The sequence below is a fragment of the Caretta caretta genome, chromosome 2 (assembly GCF_965140235.1).
Source record: "Caretta caretta isolate rCarCar2 chromosome 2, rCarCar1.hap1, whole genome shotgun sequence".
Classification (NCBI taxonomy): Eukaryota; Metazoa; Chordata; order Testudines; family Cheloniidae; genus Caretta; species Caretta caretta.
In genome coordinates, this window is record NC_134207.1 from 21898770 (window position 1) to 21919652 (window position 20883).

Consider the following 20883-nt stretch of genomic DNA (forward strand, 5'->3'; position numbering starts at 1 on the left):
GCTGTCTGCTTCTTATTTACAATGTCACCTGAAAGCCGGCGTTATTTACATGCCAGATATGCTAAACATTCGTATGCCTCTTCATGCTTCGGCCACCGTTCCAGAGGACATGCTTCCATGCTGATGATGCTCGTTAAAAAAATAATCCATCAATTAAATTTGTGACTCTACTTCTTGGGGTGAGAATTGTGTGTCTCCTGCTCTGTTTTACCCGCATTCTGCCATATATTTCATGGCATAGCAGTCTCAGATGATGACCCAGCACAGGCTGGTTTTAAGTACACTTTCACAGAGGATTTGACAAAACGCGAAGATATCAATGTGAGATTTCTAAATACAGCTATGGCACTCGACCCAAGGATTAAGAATCTGAAGTGCCGTCCAAAATCTGAGGGACGAGGTTTTAGAAGTCTTAAAAGAGCAACGCTCTGATTCGGAAACTACAGAACCCAAACCACCAAAAAAGAAAATCAACCTTCTGCTGATGGCATCTGACTCAGATGATGAAAATGAACATGCGTCAGTCCGCTCTGTTTTGGATCATTATCAAGCAGAACCAGTCATCAGCCTGGACGCATGTCCTCTGGAATGGTGTTTGCAGCATGACGGGACATACGAACCTTTAGTGCATCTGGCACGTAAATATCTTCCAATGCCAGCTACAACAGTGTCATGCGAATGCCTGTTCTCACGTTCAGGTGACGGGGTAAACAAAAAGCAGGCAGCATTATCTCCTGCAAATTGTAACCAACCTTGTTTGTCTGAGTAATTGGCTGACCAAGAAGTAGGACTGAGTGAACTTGTAGGCTCTAAAGATTTATATTGTTTTATTTTTGAATGCAGATTTTTTTTGCACATAATTCTACATTTGTAAGTTCAACTTTCATGGTAAAGAGATTGTACTACAGTACTTGTATGAGGTGAATTGAAAAATAATTTTTTTGTTGTTTTTTACAGTGCCAATATTTGTAATAAAAAATAAATATAAAGTGAGCACTGTACACTTTGTATTCTGTGTTGTACTTGAAATCAATATATTTGAAAATGTAGAAAACATCCAAAAAGATCTAAAATAAATGGTATTCTGTTGTTGTTTCATCACATAATTAATCGTGATTGTGGTTTAATCTCTTGACAGCCCTAATAATTATATTTGACTTATCAGGGTAATAATAAAATGATGTCTTTTGACTTTGAGTGAACATGAAAATGCCTTGTTTATAATAATGTAAGAAATGTACTGCAGGAAAGTGGACAGTAATTACACAGTTGGAGAGACTGCACATGGAATTAATTCTGGTTTAAATCTAATCATGACAAAAGGACAGCAAAAGCCATTGTAAAGGCACAAGTCACAAAAAATCAAAAAAGCTTTTAAAACAACCCAGTGAGGATGAAAACTAGGTAATGGTATTAGAAAAGTAAATAAAGAAGCAGACAAAGCAAGTTGAAAGGACAACTAGAGCAAAATAAATTCTGATCTCAAATTGCAGAAGACAGTTTGACTAACAATAAAGGATTCTTAAAATATCTTTCTAGAGATGACAAAGGAAAATGGGTAATCTCTAAAAAGGGAAACTAGGTCAGAAATATGTGGCAGGTTTGTTTTAACTTGCTTTTGCATGTACAAATCAGGAAGCTGATGGGAATCCGCTGATGAGGAGATCCTGTTGCATCAGATAGTAAGGAAGAAGTTAGTATAGTTCAGAGTGGAAATATTTCTGGAAAAAAATCCTTCTTTCTACATAAATTATGAAGTGCAGATAACTCTACAAATCTTTTTTTTTTTTTTTTTTTTAAAACCTGACTGAAATTAGTAACAGTTTCACTGACAGTCAGTGTGTGTTTGTTTTTAATACCAACTTAAAATATATGGATCAGGAACCTTTACTACATGTGTTAGGTAAACTAGTAGGAACACCTGGGTACAAGGGCCTGGAGGTCTGTTATGCTTAACTAATTGTTGGAGTTCATCAGTTATTTATATGGCAGTCTGCAGAAATTATTATGACTATAGCTCCCCAAGTGTGTTGAGTGCTTCCCAATTACAGATGAAGATGCAGCCTCTGTCTAAAAGATCATACAGGCTAAAATACAGGATATCCTTTGATACCTAGCTATTCAGAAAGCATTCAATAAAGTACTACATTCATTGGCTAGCAGAAAGTTCTGGTGTGTGGATAAACTAGCTTTCCTTGGGTAAGAAACGGGCTTGGAAGACATTAACTGACTGGACCAAGCATCATTTTGGTCATGTCAGGAGCTCTTCCTTTGTTAATGATTTATAAAATATCAGTTTGTTGTCACTTCATTTCAGAATTGACCCAGTCACCCAACGGACCACGTGTGAGATTTAGTAGGGGTCCCCCAGGAACTATAAATCTCTGTGAGCCACCATCAAGTATTAGCTTGTCCTGAGTTTCTTCAGCTTTAAAAAAATCCAGTTGGGTTGTGTTATTGACCACAGACCATCAGAAGTCACTGCAGAGACTTTCTGCTGCCTGTGGAAAAAATCCAAGGGAGTGATCTCAAGTCACTGTCAGCCTGACCCAGCTGAAGTCAGTGGAAAGACTCCCATTGGTTTCAGTAGGCTCTGGATCAGGCCCGTCAGTAAGATTTTGTCTTCCTTGGTATGGTGACAAAAGTTTTTTGTTTGTTTTTAAGAAGCAACACAGTACATGAATTGAAAATATAGCAAAATGAGGATACCGACAGATTGAAATGGATATGGCTCTTGTATAGGTCGAAAGCTGGAAAGTGCCATCTAATCTAAAAACATGGTACAATGGCCCAAAATACTGTATATATTCGATGGAATGCCCCTAAGCCATACTAACCAAGAAAGGTTATTGAAGAACAATCCCTGACACCAAGAGTCGTCATCTAACGGACAAGGTAGCAGGCTACGTAGAACAAAATATAACCCTGAAAAATGGCATTTGTTGCTGTGCAAAGCACTGTTTAGATTGCTATGTTAGTGTTGTGTTACCTTTAATCTCTTTCATACAAGAGGTGATTTTTAGATTTGTAGCGAGTGCATTCATTGAAGGGTAACCACGGTCATTCCAGGCTTTAACAAAATATTGACCGTGATGAAATAGTTAAAGGGGTGAATTGAACTTTAAGCTCACCCAATAGGTATGTTCATAATTGTGAGGGGATTTCATAGTCAACCTGGTCTCACAGGGAAGGGTTCCAAAGAGGGAAAGTCAGACTGTATGCTGTTCTCTAATGTCCAAACGCAATCAAGCTTTGCATACGCACATTTGCATCTGCAAAAACCAGAAGTTGTTTGCACAAGGGGTGTTTGCCATTTTGCAGGCACATGTTGAGTCTAGACAGCTTCCAGTAGGAAACTGAGCTCATGATATAATCTGCCTTTGATATTAAATAGTTAAATGCATATAAGGCCCATAAGCTGAGTTCCCTCAATTTCCACTGACTATATAGGAGGGCCCTCAGCACCTGAGGGCATCTGGCCCTGGAGGTGCAGTGGCACAGAAAGCAGTGGGGGTGAGAGAACCAAGAGGTCCATCTGTCCTTGCATTAAGGAATTAGTTTCTTCTGTACAGTTACTGATCACTAGTGATGGCTTTGAGCAGTATTTAATGATTGATTTAACCCCTAACCCTCTGCTTTTCTCATCCTTCCCCTTCTTCTGTGTTTGTCCGTCTGTTTGTGCGTGCTCTTTGTTTTCCTTTGTTGGTGGCTTGTTTTTTCCTTTCCTTGCGTTGTGGTGCTGTTCACGCTGCAGAATTCGTCCAGCTCTGCCTCTTCAGAAGCTTCTGAAACCTGCCAGTCAGTGAGCGAGTGCAGTTCCCCCACCTCAGTCAGCTCAGGCTCCACCATGGGGGCTTGGGCCTCCACAGATAAGGTGAAAAATTTCATCTCAGACATACAAATCTTCTGGCTCATTAGCCAAGCCCAGCCGTTGAATAACAGCATGCATGGGACATGGAGCTAAGACCCTTCCCTGTGAAGATGAGAAAAAGAACTGTTATACACTCCCTCAACGAATGAATACATGAGTAAACTACAGTGAAACTTGTCTAAACTACCAGTCCGGGGACCTACAAATTGGTGGCTTAAGAGTTTTTCTAACACAGGTGCAGCCATACTGCACTCTCTGCTTGGGGGCACTGTGGGAAGTTGTCTGCAGAGAGTAGTTGCCTAATATGAGTGGCCTCTTGTTCAGGTTTCACTGTCCATGTGTTTTCTCCAAATTATTGTATTATGCATTAATCTCTGAGAAACCCAGGCATGCAAAAAAAAACCCCACCATGCTAGAATAAATTTTGGATAAACCCTAAATTTAGGGGAGCCAGTGATGTCAGTATCCATTCTCATCCAGCCATTTTTCCTTCCCTCCCTTGTCATTATGCTGCTGGTACATATCATTTTCAGAGGCTGCACACTTTCCCCTCTCTGTTTTATTGCATATGATAAAGCTGACATGAACATTTTCAGCTTTGGAAATGTTTAGTTTCCATATCCAGAGCTGCATCATCAGTAAATTGTTGAGTCTCTTTTTTTTCAAAATACCATCTCCAGGGGAGACCAGGCAAAGCTGCTTAGTCCAAAAAAAAATGATTTCTGGATTGTCCTCTGAAATTTGTTAATTCAAATAACAATTTTCAAGCAGGCACACTTCAAGAGCAAACATTAGATCCTTTTTTTAATTAGCTGTTAATTTGTAGCAGTTCTCAATTTTTTTGCTTTAAAATTAAGAGACTTTCTGCCCAGAGCATATCAGTCACCGTATGTTTCCATACTCATCTTGTTTATATTAATTTATTTTTTGTTTTTTGTTTTTTTTGTTTCCAGTTGTCTAATGGGTTTTATCACTGTAGTTTATCAAGTGACCCATACCTAGCTTCAGTTGGTGCAGGTCCTTTCCCTCATTTCCCGCCTGTCTCCCGCGCATGGACTCGGGCTTCCTCAACCCTCCTTCCAGAACGCGGTCATTATTACACCATTGGGCCAAGCATGTTATCATCATCTAAGATCCCTAGCTGGAAGGTTTGTGTTTCTTTTGTTGCAGCAATGCTCTCCTCTCCATGCATTTCGATACTCACTGCGGTCCTTGCCTTTCAAATCCCACTTAATTACCAGTTGATCTGCTCTGTTTAGTACCATGCTAAAGTGGAGTTTAAATGCTGAATATTTACCACAATCCGATTATAAAGGTACAAAGAACTAAACCAATATTTCTGCATGACCATGAATAGTCTAAGGTTTGTAAAATACTTGCCTTTAAAAATAGGGTTGGCCTTAGAAAGGGGGATGGGGGGGTTGTTCCTTTGTGGGCACTCTAGGCTCTGTTCAGCAGGTGGTAAGACTTCCACAAGTTGCTTAGCACCCCACCGAACTTATGCCTGAAGAGGCAAATGTAGGGTTGGCATCTAGTTCACTGAGTAGATGTTTTTTAAATTCATTAACAATGTACATATGTTGCATTTAGCTATTGTAAAGAACTACTAGAGAATACCCCTGTCTTTTAGTGGATGGAATCAGAACTGTTTCATTGTGTCATAGGCCCAATAGTGCCCAGAGCTTTCAGAGATTCTCATTTAGCTCAAACAGGAGGAATGGGCCTGTGTTTTTGGACCAGGACAATCTGAGTTCTGTCCCCTTGAAGCTCCAAGTAGCCATGGTGTGCATCATACAGACAGCTGTGAAGTTCTTGGGTGGCTATGGATTTTTGTTACAGGATTGCAGCTTTTTTAAATGGGACTTTTTATAAATTAAATCCAGACTTGGGATACTTATTGCAGCTGTAGAATGCTACATATCGGCTTCCAGTTCTACCCCACCCTCTGAAACTTGGAGTCTGTAGCTCTACCTCTCTCTGAAAGCCCTTTATGGAGGATGGTAATGACCACCTCTGGGCTTGGGTATCCTCCATGAGTTCAAGAGGGTAGAGAAGAGGCTGATTAGCAGCCAGGCTGCTACCAGAAATGGGCCGTGTAGTCTTCAGGTTCTGGCAGTTCATTTATGGAAAAGGGAGAAAGGACTTCATGTACAGATTAGAGAAGACCTCTTTACAATCAGTTGAGCATTATCATTTGGTAAGCAGCACCTCTGATTCTGATCATCAGTGAATTTGTAGTCCCACCAAATTTCTCTGCTTAACACCTTTCCTGGTGCATGCTCTATAGTTTCTATGTACCCTCAGAATTTTCACTGCTTAAGAGAGCCATAAGTGCATATATTCCCAATAGCTTGAAAAGTTGCCTTCTTCAGGGATTCAGCATCATCAGTATGCAAAGTGAAGTTAGCCCTCCTCAATATAGCTCTAACTAAAACCTAGATTTCAGCTAATAAGTAGCTTTAAAAGAAAACACTCAGAATAAATGCACACTTTTAATGTGGTATTTAGATCTGTTTAAGACCGAATTTTCAGAACACTGCAACCATAATGTGATGTGTGCACTTTCTGCTATTGCCCATGCATATGAATTTTTAGATGGCTAGCTGGCCATTTGCACATGCATTGCAATTGCTCATTTGTGGTAATGACATAAATTTTGCCTCTGTGTTTCTGAAAATTTAGGTTTTAAATGCAACTGAGTTTTACCTGGAGAGAATTAAGGTATTTTAGGTACCTTGTTTAAAGGAGGATTAGAAGAGATGGGTTTATATCATGAACTTCTTCATAAATATCCTGAGAATTAAGTATTTTATTTCACTTTTTTCAGTATTGCACCTACATTTGATACCTACTCTGCTGCTATGTTGGTGGTGTTCTATAATAGGAATGGCTGTATTTCCGCATAGACCATATGTTTACTAATGGAACCATTTTCCTAGGATTGGGCTAAACCAGGTCCATATGATCAGCCTATGGTGAACACCTTGCAACGCCGCAAAGATAAACGTGAACCAGACCCTAATGGAGGAGCCCCAAGTGGACCATCTGTGCCCACTGAGGAGGCCCAGAGACCTCGGAGTATGACTGTGTCAGCTACCACAAGGGTGATGCTCTAATTTTTACTATGGAGCTCTGTGCACAGGGGATGTATTTGTTATCTCTTGCAAACATTTTAGTTTAATGATTTCTGTGGTCATAACTCTTTTTATAAAGACAAAATGGTTAAGGCATGGGCATAGTCTTCGGCATTCATAAATATGCAACTATGGAGGATACACAGTTCAGTATGTTGGCACTTTGGAACTATGATGTAAGAAGAAACACCTATTTCTCTCTCCTTTTCTTTTTCTTTTTTTAATAGTGAATATTTAGAAATAATCCTGTTGGGTTGTGGTGGTGATTCAGGTTGAGGTGGGAAAGGATACAACAGTGACAGGACCAAACTTGGTGTGGTCTCGGAAGTAACGCCCCAGCGGAATCATACGTAAATCTAACGAGCTGCTTTCCTGTGTGTAACTAGCAGGGAGAGGAGATAGAAGCATGCGAGGAGCTAGCTCTGGCTCTGACGAGAGGTCTGCAGCTGGACACCCAGAGAAGCAGCAGAGATTCCTTGCAATGCTCCAGTGGCTACAGCACTCAAACCACCACACCATGCTGTTCGGAGGACACTATCCCGTCACAAGGTATACGGATCTAAGCTGCTGCACTTCTTGACCATCCAAAACAAAGGCCATCACAGCCCCTGACTTCTCACTGCTAATGGATTTGAAGTCCGGAAACGTTGCTCTCTTCTGGTTGGTGACGGGAGAAGAGCAAAGCTAACTTTACCATGCTGAGGGCTTGCTCAGGCTTAAGTGTGAGCTGTATATTAACAGATTTCATCTTGTGAGCTTCTGAGCCTGTTCTACCTTACACAGCAAATAAGGGCAAAATTCACTCCAGTGGAGTGGTGCCTGCACACCTTATGCAATAACTAAAGACTTACCAGAGGTCTGAGGAACTGTGTAGGAGTGAATTTCACCTTAAGTATTGTACCATTTTTATTGTAAATCTGATTGATCTTTTATGGGTTTTATTTAATAATGTTCTCCATGATTTGTCTCACTGACTGTGTAGCCTTTTGGGTGGTCCTGTATTGTCCAATGGCAAATCCATGAACTTTGCTCAGTAGCTGACTAGTTCATTCTGTGAGCTTTTTTGAACATAGGTGGAAATTGTAGTAACTTTAACTGAAAAATAGATTTTCTGAAAGTTTATTTGGGGATACGTGACAAATTGCATTCAGGATTTATTTTTAATTCAGCTTCAGAAGAGGCAACCCAGCCAAGAGGGAGTGAGCCGGATTTATTCTTTGTGCACCACTAAAATTGTTTACTAATTTTGAATCCGTTACACCTATGCAAGCCCATTAAAGGTTATAAGGGTTGGATAGTTATAACAGAAGGCCTAATTTGCCATAACCTCTAACTTCTAGTTTGTGAGAAGGAGGCTTAACACTCAGAGCTTAGGCTGAGTTTGAAGGGCTGGCCATTAGAAAATATTTTTACTCATAAGTCGAATGTATCTGATGGAGAAATCATTGAGACACAGCAGATGTCACAATGCAATTTTTAGAACGGCCTTTTAGATCAGGACTGCACTTCCATCATCACTGATGAATTAAAAATATTGGGATGTGGCTAACAGGACAGAGTAGTGAGTGGTTTTAAAACTTGGGTTCTCTATGGTTGGCACCCAAATTTTTTAGACACCTGAATAAGTTATCTGATTTTTTCAGAGGTGCTGAGCACCCATAATGCTCATTAACTTCAGTGAGAGATGTAGGTGCTTATCCCCTCTAAAATCAGGCCACTTAGGTGCTTAACTTTAGACACCTAGGTTTGAAAGTTGTGGCCATGGTATCTTGGGCTTGTTCCCCTTTTGGGTGCGTGCACATGCTGGTAAAGTGTCTTCTGCAAATATTAATAGATACAGTAACTCCTCACTTAAAGTCGTCCGGGTTAACGTTGTTTCGTTGTTACATTGCTGATCAATTAGGGAACATGCTCGTTTAAAGTTGTGCAATGCTCCCTTATAACATCGTTTGGCAGCCGCCTGCTTTGTCCATTGCTTGCTGGAAGAGCAGCCCGTTGCAGCTAGCTGGTGCGGGCTTGGAACCAGCATGGACTGGCAGCCCCCCTATCAGCTCCCTGCTCCCCTAAGTTCCCTGTGCGGCAGCTGCCCAGCAGGCTATCAATTGCTGGCAGTTCAGCTGTCCCTCCCCCCACTGCCATGTGCTGCCCCTGCTCTCTGCCTTGGAGCTGCTCTCCAGAGCCTCCTGCTTGCTGTGTGGGGAGGGAGGGGGGCTAATGTCAGGGTGTCCCCCTCCCCCCCGTGCTCCTGCACCCCGCTTACCCCATCTTCCGTAGAGCAGGGGGGACACACGGCAGGGCTCAGGAGGGAGGGAACTTCCTGGCCCGTTTCAGCTTGTTGATAAGAGTGGGGTCAGCATACTTAAAGGGGCAATGCGCATCACACACACACACACACACACACACACACACACACACACACACACACACACACACACACACACACACACACACACACACACACACACACACACACACACACACACACACACACACACACACACACACACACACACACACACACACACACACACAGTGTGGGTCTCTGTCTGCCATGCTGTCTCCCCTCCCTCCATTCGTGCTGCCTTGTAGAGTGTGCAGCTACATTAACAACAATGAGTTAACCCTTGAGGGCTCAGCCCATTGCTAGTTCATCATTTAGCAGTAAGGCATTCCCTGGGAAATATCCCACACTCAGTCTTCACCACCTCAACCAAGCTTCACAATCATCATCGCTGTGTACAGTATTAAACTGTTTGTTTAAAACTTATACTGTACGTGTGTGTGTGTATACACACACACACACACACCATTTATATATATATAGTCTTCTTGTCTGGTGAAAAAAATTTCCCTAGAACCTAACCACCACCACCACCACCCATTTAAATGAATTCTTATGGGGAAATTGGATTCACTTAACATTGTTTTGCTTAAAGTTGCCTTTTTCAGGAACATAACTACAATGTTAAGTGAGGAGTTACTGTATTGACTTCAAACTTAGTATTGTTATACACTTACTTTAGACTCACTAACCTAATACAGCTGTTTGCTCCAGCTTGTTTCTAACAGTATTCTTTGGCATCAGTTTCAGATTATGATTATTTCTCCGTGAGTGCCGATCAGGAGACGGAACAACAAGAATTTGACAAATCCTCAACCATTCCAAGAAACAGTGATATCAGCCAGTCCTACCGCAGAATGTTTCAGGCCAAGCGTCCTGCTTCCACTGCAGGCCTGCCAACAACGCTTGGACCTGTAATAGTTACACCCGGTGTAGCAACCATCAGACGGACCCCTTCCACCAAACCTTCGGTCAGACGAGGTACCATAGGGGGGGGCCCTATTCCAATCAAAACTCCAGTAATTCCTGTCAAAACGCCAACAGTACCAGATGTACTAGGGGGACTGCCAGGCATCCTGGGTGGGGCAGAAGAATGTGCTGAGCAGAGTCCTGAGTCTGAATCAGCAGGCGACGGTGGGCAAGGAGTCACCAGTATGCCCTCTTCCTTGTGGAGTGGACAAGCATCTGTCAACCCTCCACCACCAAGCCAGAAGCTGAATACCCCAGATGAGCAGAGACAAGCAGTCCCTGAAAGTGAGGGAGAAGAAAGCGAAAGGGATAGCTCAAGCACCCTTGCGCCCCCATGCCAGCCAAAGTGTGACCCAGGACACCTGAGCCCTGGAGATGCCCTGCAAGGTGAAGACATGCTGAACGCCATTCGCCGTGGTGTCAAACTGAAGAAAACTACCACAAATGATCGCTCGGCACCTCGTATTTTGTAGACAGGAGATTGCTGCCAGAGTTCTAGTCAGTGAGAATGAACTGTGATGAAACCTTATTTGTCTCTATCCATTCCAATCTATAATCAAACAATTTTGTAGGAAACTCAGTAATAGACAGTTTTGAGGTACTATAAATGGGAAAAGGAGATGAAAACGCATAGTAACAGACATTTTCACTAGTGTTTTAATTTGTAAATATCAGTGATTTTGTTTCTGCACATTTTGGATCTAAGACCCCCTTTTAATTTTTTCTGAAGGTGCCAAATCCCATTTAACTTTTGTATAACTCTTTGTAAAGTTTTAAATACGCAGGAGGAAAAAAAAGTTAAGTAGTTAACTCTGGCAAAGAGATTTACTGCATTTGGCTTTTTTGCAGGCTTTTGTAGAGCACCTTGTAATAGTGAGATTTAAAAGAAATGATACTTCTGTGTATAAACGAACCAGTAAGGAATAGATACTCATTTAAGTATAATGATTTTGTTTGTTTGTTTTGTTTGAAAAGCAGGAATAACAATTGATGATAAAAGCAATATAATGCAAGAAAGAAACCTGCAATTGGTAGAATATTGGGGGATAATGGGGGGGAGGGAAATGCCATCAAAATAGCAGATGCTGTTGCACAAGAGTAGCCTAGTAGGATTAAGTGCTAGTAGCTTCACAGTAAGTGCATCCGAATAAGCCATATTGGATTGCGGTGTTTGTTTCTGTAGCGTGTTTAAAGACTTCAGTTTTTTTCCCCATATTTCTTCTAGACTGCACAGCAACAACTTTCAGTCACATGCATGCCACCTGAACTGTGTAGGCTTAGATGTCCTCCATCACTTTCCATTCCGCTCATCCTTTCATCGAATACAAACAAGTTCAAGAGGCTTAAGGCAGTTACAAATGTGAAAACGTTTTAAAAATGATAGCAGGGAGTTCTTCGATATATCAAAATGCCTTTTAGTGACTGAGCCCAGCAGGCTGGGCACCCTGAAAAGCCCGAATATTTTGAGAAAACACTTAATGATTTGACTGCAGTCACCAGCTTAAGATCTAGTAAATTGCAAATATATTTCTTTTCCAATTCAGGGGCTTGTTTTTCTTACCGTCTTTTAAATGGCAGTTGATTGGCTTTTACTAAATACTGAAAAATAGGGGGGTGGGAGAAAGATTTATATTTAATGTCACTTCTCCAAGACTGACCACTCTGTTCTCTTTTTTGTATTCTAGGCAATGTATTTTTGGAATGTTATTGATAGAATTATAGATGAGATGGATTTTTTTCTTAAAGTAAAATTAAGTTATTACTGCAGTACCCATCTCCTGAAGCCAACAGAAATGTGCAGAACTTGGGAGTGCCGCAAGTGTTCTGTTCAAACAGTCCAAAAGGGCACACAACCTGCCTGTCTTCATCAACCCCAAAAGTGAGATAGGTACCAGGTTTGTATGTTTGTGACTGTTAAAATACACCAAATAAAATGTAAGGGGCTAGTTTCCACCAAACACTGCAGATTTCTGTTGGCTTTTGTCTTGCCTACATAACCTCTTATGCTTTAATACATAACTGCATTGGATGTGAGCCTTCTTGTAACTGAATAGTCACTCTGTTCTATATAATATTTACACTGCTGTGGTTGCTTAACATTTTTATATTATGGCTTTAAAGCAAAAAGGCATGATTCTTAGAACATAGGAAACCTTCCTTTCTTTGAAAAACAAGCTCCTTATTACCGAATATAACAAACAGTAGTGCCTGGGGTGGAGCCCACCAATCTTGATAAAGTAGCTGATGCATTGTGCAAATGATGCTTTGAGGCGGTTTTTGCTTAAACAAAAACTGTTAGGAAATAATCTCAATAGTTAAAAGTGTTATTTAAACCTTTGAAATAAATGGATGTAACTGTACCGAAGTACAGCTTTTCACTTGTTTAGTTCTTAAACGTAAGTATAATCTCGGTAAATGTAATATAAAATGTTGCCAAATTCAATGTAGAAAGAATGTGACAAAACACTTTGGATAGTTCTATTGTTTGTGTTTTTGCATATTGTAAAAGCAGTGTCACAGCTAAAAAATAAAAAGTTTCTAATGGTAAATTATTGTGGTTTAGTTGCTAGTTTGTACTGAGAGTTGACCTCTCCTTGTGCAGCTTTTTGTTCTAAACTGGTATAAATAATTGCTGTAACTGTGGGTCTCCCTTCTACATTGTAATGATTGCTTCAGCCTACATTATAAATAAAGAACTGATGGAAAATGCGTGTTTTTCCATTCTTAAAAAAGACTCCGTCCTTTCAGGGCTTTGGATGTAGATGTTTTTCTTTGTCTAATTCCTTTAAAAAAAATATAAAACACAGAACATGCAAATCATGCCTGAACTCCAAGCATCTGAATCATGCATGTAGGTAAACAGAAGCTTAGATGAGGACTCTCGGAGATTATACTTTTGTTCAGTTGTTTTTTTCCTAGGGCGTTTGGAGAGGTGGCCCTGAGGTTAGAGGAGAAAGATACATCGTACAACACTCTAAAGTGCTGGCCAATACTGTGCTTTCAGTATATCTGTTTTCCTGGTGGACTGCAGTTATCCTTTTGCCTTAGGACGAAGATTACTGCTGTTGATGCGGCTTGTGTTCTAATAAATATATTAGTCAGTATCAAGCATAACAGTAAGTGCTATCTTCCATATATTTCTGACTGATGTCTGCTCTCCGTTCTGGTGCCTGTCCTAAAGACAAAGGTAGGATGGGAAGGAATTGTTTTAAAACTACCATACAGCGTCCTAATTTACCTGCTGCTGAAACAGACAATTCATGTCCTAAAGTTTTCATTTTTCATTCAGACATGAAAGGAAAACTCAAGGTGGTTGAGCTAGATATATGTTGTGCCTTTAAAAGCAGTATACTTGCATACCCACTTTCTTTCTACTGCCATAATTTATTTCATAAGTGCATGGTGCTGCTAGGCAAGCCTATACAACCTTGAGGCACTTTCCTAATGGTTCTCCAGTGTGTGTCAGCTTTGACACTTTGTGCAAACATTTGAAAAAAGTATTCTCCTAGAGAACATCAGACATAGGGCCATCAGATCTGATAGCCACTGAAGTCAATGGAAAGATTTTCACTGGTTTCAGTGAGCAATGGATTGGCTCTTCAATGCTAGCTGTAAACATGGAGACTTCAGACAAGTGGAATAAAAAGGGTATATTTGTCCCCAAAAGGCCATAACAAGGCAACAACTCGGATCTGTTTAGTGTTTACACTGAAGGTAGGAGTTTAGTTGACAAACAGCACAAGAATCATGGGAGAGTAAAAAAAAAAAGTGGCTTGTGTCCATTTTAAAGAAAAAGAATCAGACAATTCTGTGTAATTAGTTGCTAAAACAAGTTGGCTGTTGGAACTTGTTTATGGAAAACATCTCAAACTAGCCTGATTTTTGGGTGGCTTTTTTTTATGACAAGTTTAGTTGATAAAGGCAATAGTGCTGATGTAATATATTTAAAACTTCTGTAAGACATTTGACTTGGTACCACACGACACTGATTAAGAAGTTGAGTAATGCAAAATCAACATGGTACATATTAAATGGCTTAATAACAGGTCTTAAAATGTAACTATAAATGGGAAATCATCGAGTCGATATGTTTCTAATGGGTCATGCAGGGATTGGTTCCTGGACCTTTGCTATTCAACATTTTTATCAATGATCTGGAAGAAAACAAAATCATCGCTGATGAAGTATACGGATGACACATGGATTGGGGTTGTGGTAAATAATTAAGATGATGAAGTAATCTGGAATGTTCGATAAACTGGGCACAAACAAAGGTGTTTGAATACCACCTATGTAAATGTATATATCTAGGATCAAAGAATATAGGCCATTCTTTAGGATGGGGGACTCTTGAAAGGACTTTGTGCTTCTAGTGGCTAATCAGGTGAACATTAGTTCCCAGTGCAAACCTGGTGGCCAAAAGGGCTAATGCAATCCTTGGATATATAAACAGGCATCTCAAGTAGGCGTAGGGAGGTTATATTACCTTTGTAGTTAGCACCAGTGGAACAGCTATTGCAATACTGTACCCAGTTTTGGTGTCCACAATTCAAAAGGGATGTTGATAAACTGAAGTTGAGAGAAAGCTATGAGAATGGAAAACTTACCATACAGTGATAGCTTACAGGAGTGCAATCTGTGTAGTTTACCAGATTAAGGGGTGACTTGATCATTATGTAAATACTTACATGGGGAACAGAAATTTGATGATAGCAGGCTCTTCAATTTATCAGAAAAAGGTGTAACATGATCCAATGTCTAGAAATTGAAGCTAAATAAATTCAGACGAGTAATAAAGGACATTTTTTAATAATTAGGGTAATAAATCATTGGAACAATTTACCAAGGGTCATGGTGGATTTTCCATCACTGGCCATTTTTAAATAAGGATTTGATGTTTTTCTAAAAGATCTGTTCTAATTCAAACAGGAATAAATTCATCCGAGTGCTATGGCCTGTGTTATGCAGGAGTCAGATTAGATAATCACAATGGTCCCTCCCTTCTGACCCTGGAATGTATGATTTTGGACTGGCTAACTTCCAAAATTTTGCTGCAATTATTAGAGCTGCTGTGCTACAAAGAACCTAGCTATGGCAAGGAGTGCTTTACAAATGCATGAGTAAAGGCTTAGCTGGGACTCCTGTTATGAACAAGTCATCTCTACAACAGCCCTGTCAGTGACAGCCACCTCCTCCCGCAGCCCAAGACATAGCAGGGAACTGCACCAGAGGCTAAAGGGGGAAGAGGAACATCCTGCGTATGTGCGGAACAGTTCTGTGCTAAAGATCAGGGGTCATATGTGAGAGAGAGAGAGAGTTGTGCTCATGTTGGAGAGGAGTGCTGGAATGGGGCACAGACCACCTGCTGGAGGGGGAAGGGTCCTGTTCTGTGGAAGGTGAGTACTCTTCAGGAGGGTGTACCACAGAAAAGCTAAAATGTATATGAATTTCAAAGGCAGATAAGTCAATTTTAGTTAAGCAGTGCCAGTGTATTCAAGTCTAAGGGAGGCATTGTGGAACAGTGGATAAAGCCTGATGCCGTAGTCAAGAGACTCAGGTTCTGGAGAAAGGCATAACCCAGTCAACAGCTGGATGTTAAAGCCACATACATTCATATTATAAATGCCACTTTTTATGAATAAGGGTGATTAACCATTGGAACAAACTACTAAAGCAAGTGGTGGATCCTCCATCTCTTGAAATCTTCAAGACTGGGGGCCTTTCTGGAAAATATGCTTTAGTCAAACAATTATAGGACTCAATAGTGGGATAACTGGAGGAAATTCTGTGGCCTGTGATATAGAGGTTGCACAAGATGGTCCTGTCTGGCCTTAAAATCTATAAATGTCTGACTCTGGAGATGAGAGACAAAGTGGGGTAATATCTTGATGCATACAATTATATTGCATGCAAAGATTGTGGAGATGACATTTCAGTTAAATTACTTGGATTATTTCCCCACATGAATCTTTTGCTCTTACACAAGCTTCATTTTTGTGCGCTTTGCTACTTTATTCTCTATTTACATTGCAGGCTAGACACCCAATCATAGTTCTATCAATCAGCTTTATTCTCCTCTCTAATCTTGTGCACCTGGTTAGAACTCACACCCTTCATTTCTCCCCTGCAACACCAGCCTAGGTGAGAACAAGAGGGGCTATACTAGAAGCTACTGTTAGATACTGACTTACCTCCATCTTCCTAGACCAGTTTGGTTAGAATACCTTCAGTGCCTGATATGGAGCTGGACTGACCTTCTGTCCTTTACCATGATTGCAACAAACAGTGGTAAAGGATGCTGCTAGGGTGATGCCTAGTGTTTCTGGTGGATGTACAGACTGTGCCTTGGAAGGCACAATGCTTTTAGAGCTAAAACAGTATCAGCTTTCTGCAAAAATGTCTACTTCAAACATGTCCAAATTCTCCGATCAGCTCCAGCTACAACCCATTTCCATGATCACATGTTGCAAAACACTAGTCATGCATTTTTGGATTTGATTGCATTCACAATCTAGATGCCAAGACAACATGCACATGAAGATTTTAATTTCTCCCATTAAGTTGCCAGGAGCTAGTTTGAGAGAGAGAGAGAGACAGACACTTCTCCCTTCTGGGCACCTGATGCACCATGATCTCTTGCAACTGGGTTCTCCTCAGAGTCCTAACAGGTTTTTTTTAACTCCTCTCTAGTTTCACAAATAGTGCCAGCAGGTGGAGCAATCAGAAAACTTAGTCTTACTCTCTGCTCCAACGAGCAGGACTAGGGCTCTGTCTCCAGGCAGGCACTTAAGTTGGCTCCCTGTCTTCTGTGCCCTGCTGTAGAGAGAGGCTTTTTGATGACAGGAGTCTGCGTGAAACTGGTATTTAAGAGAAAGCACAGTACAGTAGCAAGTCCATTTAAGATCAAAAGGGCTTCTACTCACAGCCCAGCAGCATATTATGGTACCAAGGCAGGGCTAAAACTGTTTGGGGAAGAAAGTCAGCTACAAGAACCAGCTTTCCAGAATCTCCAAACCCAGGAGGCTTTGCATAGTTGGTGCTCCTGCCAAGGTGAAACACGGTAGCAAAGGCTGACACCAACTGCAGTAACGTAGCAGGCAAGCCTTAAGCAGCTCAGAATGGAAATTCAGTAGGACCTGGCATTTTGGAATCAACAAGCTCAAGAGTGTGAAATATAGTACAGGAGCAGCTTCAAGACGCTGGAAAAATCCACTGAGGAAGATTTCCCTGTCCCTTTCCGACTGCTGTGAGTCAGTAATTGCTCCAGGAAGAGCTTTAGTGAGTTCTTGTTATGGTCAATATCTTGAACCTCTCACTCTTCCCCCTCTGCTGGGCAGTCCTGATGCCTACAGGCTCCAACACCAATGCCACATTAACTCCCTCACCCCACACATAGCTTGGATGCCTCATATTTGGTACCAGTTGTTACTATTCCGTTAGGCTAGCCTGAGAGTTTGGTCCAGTAAGCCTGTTCTCTGTTCCTGCACCTCTGGGTTACTGCAGCCTGCCACTTCCCCGTGCAGATTTTTTTTCCCCCTTGGTGAGGCAGTAGAACTGCTTGGGCCGTATTGCCAGCCTGGTGGTGGTGAGCCCTGTATTCCCCTCATACATGGCCTGGGCCAGTGTCATTTTACCACTGCTATCCCCCACCCCATATTATTACTCCTGGGAGAATGCTGTACCAGTTCACACATGCAGAATTCATGTCCCCTACAGAGTTTTCTTTTCCCCACTGCAGAATAATGTATTTTGCTGGGGAGGTGCTGCAATTAGATATTTTTCCCCACCAGGGGCTGCTGTGGCCCCAGAAGAGAGGACAGCCGTCTCAGGGCCAAAGCAGCCACACACTGGTCCAGGTGATGAGACATGGACTATGGGGAGGATGGACAGTTTGGGGCACTGGGGGGCAGGGTGTGTGTCACACAGACATGGACTCAGAAGGGCTAGTGGGCAGGACAGACTAGAATGGGCACTAATGGGGTGACAGCACTGAGTCAGGGCTGAATAGAAGTGGATGCTGCAGGGTCACATGGGGAGAGGGCTGCAAGGATACCTGGGGATGGAGTGCCTGAGTGAGTGTGCAAGGACACATGGGACAGGCAGAGGTGCATGACTGAATGGGAGACTAGGGGTTAGCTAGCATCTGCATGGGGGAGGCTCCCCAACTCACTAACAATCCCCCCACAAAAAAACCTGTTCCATACTTCTCTCACCCACACCTTCTAGGTTCACTATCTGTTCTCTCTCCCTCCTCTGTTACCCCTGACTCCCCCAAGCCTTTGCCCTGGTTCTGGGGAGTGTGGGAAATATGTTTCTGTACTGTAGTTTAAATGAATTATTAAAGTTCTGTATTACTATGTCTAGGTAAGGAATCTTTTTTGTTGTCTATTAAATATTTCAAAATAGATTAGTGAATATAAGTTACCAAAATAATTAAAACTGACATGTTTTACAAATAAGAATTGTCAACAATTTTAAAATTTTATCTTAGGTGCAGAATTCCCCAAGGTGTGCCACATACAGCACAGCATTCTAACTCCTATTTCCCCCCAGGGCCAGGAAGCCTGTTTAGGCCTCCGTTGGGTCAGTGTGGTCTAACCCCTGCCTGCCTATTTCTTTTCTTACCAGTGCAACCTAGCTCATTACATCAACCTACATGGCCCAAGGATCACCCACATTTCTGGAATACACATAAGTGTGATAAAGCTTTTCCCTTTTCCTTCATAAGTGCCAAAACAGACTTGCATACCATTTTATTCAGCCCAGCAGCAGCTTTCATTCAAGAAACACTCCCAGCTGCCTAATTGCTCACAGTGGCAGCATGCTGACTCCAATGGACAATTTGAATGGCTGTGATTCTACACTAACAAGCACAAATTACCTAGCCAACATTTTTCCTTCTCTGAAGTGGGCAACTGGTGCTCTGAGAGCCCCACCCAGGACATCCTATTCCTATTAGAGGGGAACTCTTTCCTTTTTCCCCTTATAGGCCATTGCTGCAGAGAGATGGAGATTCTTAGAATTCTCACAGGAGAATCTTCCTTGCTGTAAGTTTTTTCCATTTGTTATGTGTTAATGAAAGAGTAGCTAAGATAGTATACTGCCTGGAGGGGGCTACTCTTTCAAATGAATTAACAGAATTGATAGTGAGGCAATCAGTTCTCTAAACATGTCCACCTGCTGGCACTGCATGGTAATGCTAGAGGGGATTAAGGGAAAAAAGGATTTGTGCTTGGCTGATGAAGAATGGCTCAGTTGTACCATATCAAAGAACACCATGGGCCAGCTTCAGAGAAGGAAAAGTGATACCTTACATAGATAATGTTGGTACAGGTGCATAAACTTGCATCTAGTATTTACATTACATTTTCCTTAATGTAACTAAGGTACCTTAGTGAATGCAAGAGCATTTGGATTGCCCTGCCGATTAACACATTTAATAAGATAAACAAGTCATATATTTCCAGTGCTTGAAACTAGGACTTCTTCCAGCAGAGGAGACTGCTGCATTAAGCCAAATACCATTAAAATGATTCTTTGCAGTTTGGTTGTTTTAAAAAAAATCAAAATCACTTGTAGCCCATTTAGCCAAATCAGTAGAAGGCTCACAAGCACTCTAATGTGAAAGAAAAATAATACAACTAGCTTACTAGAGATGCACCCATAGTTTGCAGTACTACATAAAATTGCTGATATCCAAATGCATTTTTGGAAAAGTACTAACATTTTAGTTTATTCTATCTTGCCAGGTAGTTGCTAAGTGCAGTGTCTTAAAGCAAAACATCAAAGGGAAGAGAGCAGGGCTTGCGATCTTTTCTTCTGCTTCATTGTATAGAGGCAGCCTGCACATCTTTTTCTGCTTACCTTTGAAATTCTTGTCCTGTCTAGGAGGGAAGAGCTAGTGTGAATGATAACACAAGGCATGAGTGAAAGTTCAGCTATTAAGAGGGTTAGAGATTGCTCATCACTGTTGAGAACTTGGCACCTATTTAACTTAAATAAAAGCCTCCTTCAGCCATCCTTATACCTCCACCATCTTCCAATCAACCTAGAGAAGGCCAGAAATTAACATTTCAGAAGCAGAATTAACATTTTACAGGAAGATGTCAGTGCAGAGGGATGCACAGCATCCAACTAAAATGTTGTGTACTTGGCTGAAAAAAAAGGCATCTGACCTACAGGCCCCAAATGATGTGTGAAGATACAGATGCCTACACACTACAGTAGAACCTCACAGATACAAACACCAGAGTTACAAACTGACCAGTCAACCACACACTTCATTTGGAACCAGAAGTATGCAATCGGGCAACCACAGAGGGAACAAAATCAAGTACAGTACTGTTAAACTAAAAAAATAAAGGGAAAGTAGCATTTTTCTGCTGCATAGTAAAGTTTCAAAGTTGTATTAAATACATGTTCAGCTGTAAACTTTCGTAATATGAACAAATGTTCTTTCAAACAACCTCCATTCCTGAGGTGTTTGTAACTCTGAGATTCTACTGTACGATAGGTAGTTTTGATGCTAGAGTTAAGGTAGAATATCACCAAATCCCATCCAAAGTATA

General features: G+C 41.3%; 1 protein-coding gene across 7 annotated transcripts in view; it reads left to right on the top strand.

Annotated features, from left to right (window-relative positions):
- MTSS1 (MTSS I-BAR domain containing 1) overlaps nt 1-13022 on the top strand; it is a 178627-nt gene extending 165605 nt beyond the window's left edge. For 2 of the 7 annotated variants that reach the window (XM_048841601.2, XM_048841598.2), the window contains exons 11-15: nt 3755-3874; nt 4825-5019; nt 6811-6975; nt 7392-7554; nt 10091-13022. In XM_048841601.2, the coding sequence (XP_048697558.2) occupies nt 3755-3874; nt 4825-5019; nt 6811-6975; nt 7392-7554; nt 10091-10788 (1341 nt within the window). In that variant the 3' untranslated portion in view covers nt 10789-13022. The remainder of the gene's footprint in view (nt 1-3754; nt 3875-4824; nt 5020-6810; nt 6976-7391; nt 7555-10090) is intronic. The other 5 variants (XM_048841599.2, XM_048841603.2, XM_048841602.2 and 2 more) reach the window with 5 other exon arrangements.
- Nucleotides 13023-20883: the final 7861 nt, after the last annotated feature.